The sequence below is a fragment of the Tachysurus vachellii genome, chromosome 23 (genome assembly GCF_030014155.1).
Source record: "Tachysurus vachellii isolate PV-2020 chromosome 23, HZAU_Pvac_v1, whole genome shotgun sequence".
Lineage (NCBI taxonomy): Eukaryota > Metazoa > Chordata > Actinopteri > Siluriformes > Bagridae > Tachysurus > Tachysurus vachellii.
Genome location: NC_083482.1, coordinates 17350405 through 17357904, shown reverse-complemented (window position 1 = coordinate 17357904; position 7500 = coordinate 17350405). Strand labels below are relative to the sequence as shown.

The 7500-nt window shown below is 42.6% G+C and overlaps 1 protein-coding gene across 3 annotated transcripts in view; it reads left to right on the top strand.

Moving 5' to 3' along the window:
* cdh11 (cadherin 11, type 2, OB-cadherin (osteoblast)) overlaps positions 1-7500 on the top strand; it is a 78722-nt gene that overhangs the window by 52368 nt on the left and 18854 nt on the right. For all 3 annotated transcript variants that reach the window (XM_060859346.1, XM_060859347.1, XM_060859348.1), the window contains exons 2-5: positions 939-1346; positions 2076-2370; positions 3161-3280; positions 3776-3943. In XM_060859346.1, coding sequence (XP_060715329.1) covers positions 1110-1346; positions 2076-2370; positions 3161-3280; positions 3776-3943 — 820 coding nt within the window. In that variant the 5' untranslated portion in view covers positions 939-1109. The remainder of the gene's footprint in view (positions 1-938; positions 1347-2075; positions 2371-3160; positions 3281-3775; positions 3944-7500) is intronic.

Below are 7500 nucleotides of genomic sequence, written 5' to 3'. Positions count from 1 at the left end.
TGAGAGACGAGACGGATGAAGAGTTTCAGCTTTATTTCTCTCTTCCTGACTCGATGCACCTGATTCTGAGCATATTTATGGCTCTGACTTGTGCACTGGAGATTTGTTTAGTTTGTTTTTCTTTATTCCCTTCACCTGCATTTTTGTTCGCTAATGTCCCTGCATTCCTCTAAAACCCCTCGCTCTGATTTACGGCTGTGGAGGCTGTGATTAGGGCATGCATTAGGTTGAGAAGGAGAGAAAACCAAGCAGCCGGGAGGCCGTGGTGTCTCTCCGAGCTGGAGCTGGAGGTTATTAGCGACTCAGTGAATGGGAAAATCTCTCCAAGGCCATTTCTCTCTCTCTCTCTCTCTCTCTTTCTCTCTCTCTCTCTCAAACTCTCTGTATAGTTGTAGCATCCAAGCAGGAGGTGATAAAAGAGCATCAAGCCAACACTTCAGCTGCTTAATTAGTGCAGCATGACATGGCTATCTTCAGATGAGGAAAAGAAAACGATGCCATTGAGGAAGGATCATTGCACCAGTAAACACATGGCAGATGTCAGGTCCATATCTGTGATCGCGTTTCACTTTATATAATTAGCATTCTGCATAGACTGAGGGAAAAGAAATGCTCATTTGTGTGTGTGCCTGTGTGTGTGTGTGCATGTGTGTGTGTGTGTGTGTCAAAATCTCAAACCTCCAGCTATTAGATCAGGCGGGACGGATGTGTGTGACTTGGGAAATAGCTTGCCGGGAGAACACTGGCGCTGCAATGTCTAATTAAATAAGAGCAAATGGGCTTACAACCTCTGTCGCTTAATTAGTCCAGGCTACACCGCTACAGCACGAATTAATACATTCCAATTTCAGCCAAAGTCAATTAAACTTTGATTGTGATCCCGAAACACTCCACACTCTGTCACTGAAAATGTTCTCTATCTTTTTTTTTCTTCACAGGAACAAACTGAGACTCGGCGCCTGGGATGAACCTCAGCGTGGGCGGACGTATTAAGTGAACCTCCACTTACCGTCACTTCGTCTGCTTCAAATCCACCCTATTTCCTTCCTTAGAACCACTTCGGGACGTAAAAAAAGACTCCGAGCAGGACGTCGGCGAGAGCAGACAGGATGTGGGACGGTTTAAGAGTTCAGGTGTTCTTCTTGTGTTTAATAGCGATGTTATGGATTACGGCAGCGTCTCGAGGCCCTCAGGAACACGGACATCGCCGCCGTCTTGCTTCTTACAGACACAGAGAGAGACGGAAGGATGGTCACGTGCTCCATCGCTCCAAACGAGGATGGGTTTGGAATCAGTTCTTCGTCATTGAGGAGTACACGGGACCGGATCCCGTCCTCGTAGGCAGGGTAAGAGATTTATTTTGTTCCACCTTCAGACTTTGCTCTGTAGTTTGTTTCTGTAGATACTCCAGTGACCTTCATTTTAAATTCCTAACATACCTTCGTTTGACCTCATATCCGGTTTCTACAGAGCTGCTGCTGAGAAACACGTTGTTCAGGAAACAGAAAAACTTTTTTAATTTGATTATTTGTTCATCCAACCATCACATGATGATGATGATGATGATGATGATGATGATGATGAAGATGATGATAAAGGAAACAGGAAACTAGTCCACATCTTAACATCTGAGACCATTACATCACCATTTGGTGGTTCCCTTATAAAGTTATTGAATATATTCAGCCACACTGAGGTTTTCAGTTTATACATGATATGTAAATTAGCTTTACAATCTAACCTTTCGCTGTGTAAAGTCACTTACCGTTAGCACTGAAGCTCTAAGCTCCGACTGTGTTTGCGTGGTTTCCTCTGCAGAACATTGACTCTGTGGTGTTTTTCCACAACTTCTGCATGGCTTAAAGCAAAGAAACATGAGGTTACATGAGACTGACCTCATCCACTCTCAGGTCCAGAACAGAAGCATTGAGATGCTCACAGGTTTAAAGTTTATCGTGAGAACGAACGTAACCCAAAATGTTCTTAAATTTGATGGACTATGGTCTGCAAACCCCAGACCCCGGAGCGGTTCTGTAGCAGTAAGTCGTGACTCATTTCCTGCTCTGTGTCTTCAGCTTCACTCCGACGTGGACTCGGGGGACGGCAACATCAAATACATCCTCTCAGGTGAAGGAGCAGGAACTATCTTCGTCATCGATGATAAAACAGGCAACATCCATGCAACGAAGACGTTGGACCGTGAAGAACAAGCTGAGTACACGCTCACCGCGCAGGCCGTGGCCCGAGACACCAACAAACCTCTGGAGCCTCCGTCTGAATTCATCGTCAAGGTCCAGGACATCAACGACAACCCGCCAGAGTTCCTGCATGGACCCTACTACGCTCGTGTGGCTGAGATGTCCAACGTCGGTGAGTTTGAATTTCTTGCCTCATTTTTTCGGTTTTCAGATGAGGAAAAAACGACAGCTCAGTTTCCTCATGCATTATTCAAAAGCAGCTGAAATCTGACCAGGAGAAAGTCTGAAGTTGTTGTTGGTGTTGTTGTGCTTCTGCACCAGCTTGTCTACGTGTGTGTGTGTTTGTTTATTTTTAACGCTCCCTTGTCGCACAATACATCATCCCTAATGTGGCTGTGTCAGGAGGTAATGATCTGTTACCCCACCACACTTTACCCCACCAACACACCGGGGCAGTTTGGGCCGGCTCACATTCACACATCTCAGGGCATCGCACTCTGTATGGATTACTCTGATAATTATCAACAATCAATGATCCTGAAATGGCGACACGGCCTCGACCGCTGCGTCTCGCTCCGTAAAACCGCCGCGGATTCGTCTCGTTTGTCCGAGTTCTTAGTTTATTTCAGCAGTTATCAAAAACCAATAAACATTCTCTCAGCTGCTGCGTGTTATTGAATGACCTGCTGTTTAAGACTGCTGAGAAAAATCTAATGTTTATCCAAGTGGGAAATTCTCTTTAAAGCTCAACGTCGACACGGAGTGTTTTTTGTCCCATTATCGCTACATCACAACTTCTGTCACCTCCAGAAAACAGCGAGGAATAAAAGCTTAATTTACACAATCGCACTTCCGTCTTCACTTAGACGTGATATAAAGACGCTCCTCCTTCATTCTGCAGCAGTGAGCACTAACTAACCTAAATGTGAAGCTGATGGAGATGTTCTTCTTATCTTCTGCAGGTACGTCAGTGATTCAGGTCACGGCTACAGACGCAGACGATCCGACGTACGGGAACAGCGCTCGGCTGGTCTACAGCATCCTGCAGGGACAACCGTACTTCTCTGTGGAACCTCACACAGGTACAAACAACCTCAAAAACAGCAGCTTTCATTCAGGGTCATCAAAATTACAGAAAGAAATGATTCAATAAAATAAAAACTACATGGAATTAAAAAACAAAATGAATCAATCAAGTAATGTTATTGACAATACATGCAAAATGAATATGTAAATAAATAAATAAATAAACAAACAAATAAATAAATAAATAAATAAATAATCTTTAATTCTTTAATCATGGACAGTGTTAATTATTTATTATTAATTGTTTATTTTTTTATTTATCATTTAATAATACAATATTTCTCTTAGCCTCAACTTATTACAAAAAGCAGTAACACACTGATGTCACACGGTGTTTTTATGCTCACAGCCTCCTGTTTAGATCACAGCTCAGTTTAAAACTCCACATTCTTCACAATTTATGTATCATTCATTCATGGATTTTGACCTCAGATCCATCTGTGTGTGTGTGTGTGTGTGTGTGTGTGTGTGTGTGTGTGTGTTCTCTACAGGGATTATACGCACCGCACTGCCCAACATGGACCGAGAGGCTAAGCAGGAGTATGACGTGGTGATTCAGGCGAAGGACATGGGGGGACACATGGGTGGACTCTCGGGGACGACGCAGGTGAAGATCACGCTAACGGACGTCAACGACAATCCACCGAAATTCGCACAAGGTCAGTGTTTCCTAAGCACCTAAACAGGAGTGTGTGTGTGTGTGTGTGTGTGTGTGTGTGTGTGTGTGTGTGTGTGTGTGTGTGTGTGTGTGTGTGTGTGTGTGTGTGTGTGAGAGAAATGGCCGTTTTGCATCTTTGCTGTAATGAACGTTCTTTTCTAATTATACATGTATAATCCAAGGGGCGGAGTCAATGCAAATCGAGTAATTAATCATAAATCAGGAAGGAGAAATATTCTGAATGTAAATGAACAGAACTGAAGGTCAGGTAATAAATTATTGAGAGAATGTTTCTGTTTCTCAAAACAAATCAAAACTGAACTGAATAATAATCAGGAAAAAAGTTTAAAACATTTTAAAACTTTAAAACAAATAAAAAAATATATTAAAAAATTGTTTATAAAAGTAAATATGCTTAATTTTTTTTATTAATGAATTAACATGTTAACATTGGCTGCCTCAAATTTAAATAAATAAATAAATAAATAAATCTCCAGATATGTGGAATATACTTAAGAAAAACTTTATGGTGTTATTACTCATGACATCTTTATACCCTTTAAAATAGCACTTTGGTTGGTAAAGATTTAATTTCTGTGTGCGTGTGTGTGTGTGTGTGTGTGTGCTGTGTGTGTGCGTGAGTGTGTGTGAGTGCTGTGTGTGTGCGTGGGTGTGTGTGTGTGTGAGTGCTGTGTGTGTGTGAGTGCTGTGAGTGTGTGTGTGTGAGCGCTGTGTGTGTGTGTGTGTGTGTGTGAGCGCTGTGTGTGTGTGTGTGTGTGAGCACTGTGTGTGTGTGTGTGTGTGAGCGCTGTGTGTGTGTGTGTGTGTGTGTGTGTGAGCGCTGTGTGTGTGAGTGCTGTGTGTGTGTGTGTGTGTGTGTGTGTGTGTGTGTGTGTGTGTGTGAGCGCTGTGTGTGTGAGTGCTGTGTGTGTGTGTGTGTGTGTGTGTGTGTGTGTGTGTGTGAGCGCTGTGTGTGTGAGTGCTGTGTGTGTGTGAGTGTGTGTGTGTGTGTGTGTGTGAGCGCTGTGTCAAACTGCACACTAAGCACAGAGATGTTATCTTTCTTTTTGTTGCTGAAGTCTGTAAATCTGCCCAACGTTTCGGTCACAGAGTTCTAAAAAGCTCTAAAAATCAGCTCACACTGTGTGTGTGTGTGTGTGTGTGTGTGTGGTTGTGTGTGTGTGTGTGTGTGTGTGTGTGTGTGTGTGTGTGTGTTGAAGACATTCCCACTAAAACAGTCATTTCCTGCTGCAATAAGCGCAGACTTTAAAACACCTGTAATAACACGACTGTTATCACGAGCGCCGCTTTACTCCACTGTTTACAGAAACATTTCAGACGCACATTAAGCTTTTTTTGTATTAATGCTCCACTTTGTTCCAATTTTAAAATGTATTTTCTTTCTTATTACAGAGTTATTTTGCAATTTTATAAAAGTGTTTGTACAGAAATGTTGTGTGAGGTTGCGCCGTTCTGACCTGCTGTGGATTAGCTGCTGTTTCACAAAACTTTAAACATAACAAACTTCTCTTAAAACCTTTCTTTCTTTTCTAACAAACTAAATTTGCATTAATATAGAAATTATTGACGAATTTTAAATGGTCCCTTTTACTGAATCGCTCGCAAATAGCCTTCACTGTATTGATCATACTGTAGAGCTGAGGTTTCATATGGTTACGTCATGCGACAGACCACGTCGTCAGGAGGGGGTTTTAAATAAAGGGGAGATTCGTAGGTGTCCAAACATTGTCTGAAGACAGCCAGAGTCTCATGAACCAGAAGAGAACGTGAGAGGAGAAGATAACTGTGGAGAGTCGGTGGTGTAGGAGACGTTAGGAAGACTGAGAACGATCGTTCGGCTGGATTGTGGATCAGATGCAGAGGTGAAGTGGAGCTCAGAGGCAGAGCTGTCAGGAGAGAGGTCCACAAACAGGTTCCTCTGGAGGTCATCTGTGATCGCTGAGACCAAAAATTGCTTGTTTTTTTTTTTTTAAAAACTTGTGCCATGTTTTTTGTGCTTTTGTGAGATTCTACATGAACTGGTGAAAGAAGGAGCTCAGGATTTAACCTCCTAGCAGTGTAAATGTGTTTCTGTAAGACGTGCACTCATGGAACAGCACGAATCCTTCTGGTAAGTCAGGTGATCAGTGTGAGAGGAGAAGGATAGCTGGTTTCCATGGTTACCACAAGGTCACACACAGCGACCGTAGGTGAGGTCTCAGACTCGTGGTCTCCAGAGGGAACATGAGATCTTGACAGGAGGATGAATCGTACAGCAGTTCAGTTTGGATGGAATTCCATTTCAGCTGTGACCTTTGAGGAGATGAAGCGATAGAGCTTAAAGGAGTGGAGGAGAAGAAGAGCTGACCATCATCTGCATAGCAGCTTTATGGAAGCTCATGTGAGGAACCTACAGATGCTTCTAGTTATCAATAATCTGTAGCTACGCTGTCACACTACAACGCTGCTGAATTCTAGGCTCTGATTGGACAGAAGTGATGTTTCTACAAATCACTTGTTTATATGATTACGTTAATTACTGTTTCTATGGTAACAGCTGTATCACGGGGCGTGTACAGGAGGCGCTCTGCATAAAGGAAAGCACTAAAAATCCTTAAAGTGGTGATGCTTTCATTCTGTGAGGAGAAACATCCATAAGTATGTAGAGTGTCTGGAAGGAGTCTCCAGTGTCAGGACTCAGGACCAGACAAAGGTAAATAAATCCTTCTGGGTTCGAGGAATAAAACACTCAGAGACCTTCTGCTCCAGGGAAACTGTGAAACAACAGAAATGAATGAAATGATTTTATTTTTATCAGATAAACTTTAAAGTAAATTCCTGACAGCGAAAATCCTTTAATTAGCTTAAGACTGTAGCTTTGGAGAAAGTGTTCAGATGCTCAGGGCTGGAAAAGCAGTGCGGTTTCTGCTTTATTTTATTATTTCATTTATTTTATTCTTTTACTCTTTTCTTCACTCAAGCCTTTTTTCTCCCCTCAAGCTCTCCTGCCTGTGTAGGAGTTATTTTTATAAAAGCAGTCGAAGCCTTTGGCTTTGGAGAGACAGCGAGGAGAGCCATATGGTCCCTCTGCTCTGGCCTAGCCTCAGGCAGGTGTGTGTTTTACACACACACACACACACACGCTTGATCACACACACACACACACACACACTCGGTGTCTCGAGGCTCGCTGGTGCCCAGCAGCTGAATGATTCCTCCACAGGTAGTGTTTATGTGTCAGTTCTCTTTTCTTCTCAGCAGTGACTCATAAACAGAGTTAACACTTTTCTTCTGTTCGGGGAAACAAAAAGCACTTTTAATTTTTTCTCACAAACAAAACTTCACATTCTTGCATCCAACATTTGAAAACAGCCATTTAAATGTTCTATAATGCAGGAATTCCTTCACAGTTGTTTAAGCACTCGCAGAACAAATCGTTAGTGTTCCAGCCGAACGTCACTCTGTTTTGTTTCTTCCTTTCTGAATGACAAGATTCTAAAGTTTAGGATTAAAGATTTCGAGCTCCACGTTGTTACTGTCGGTTAAACAGAACATTCC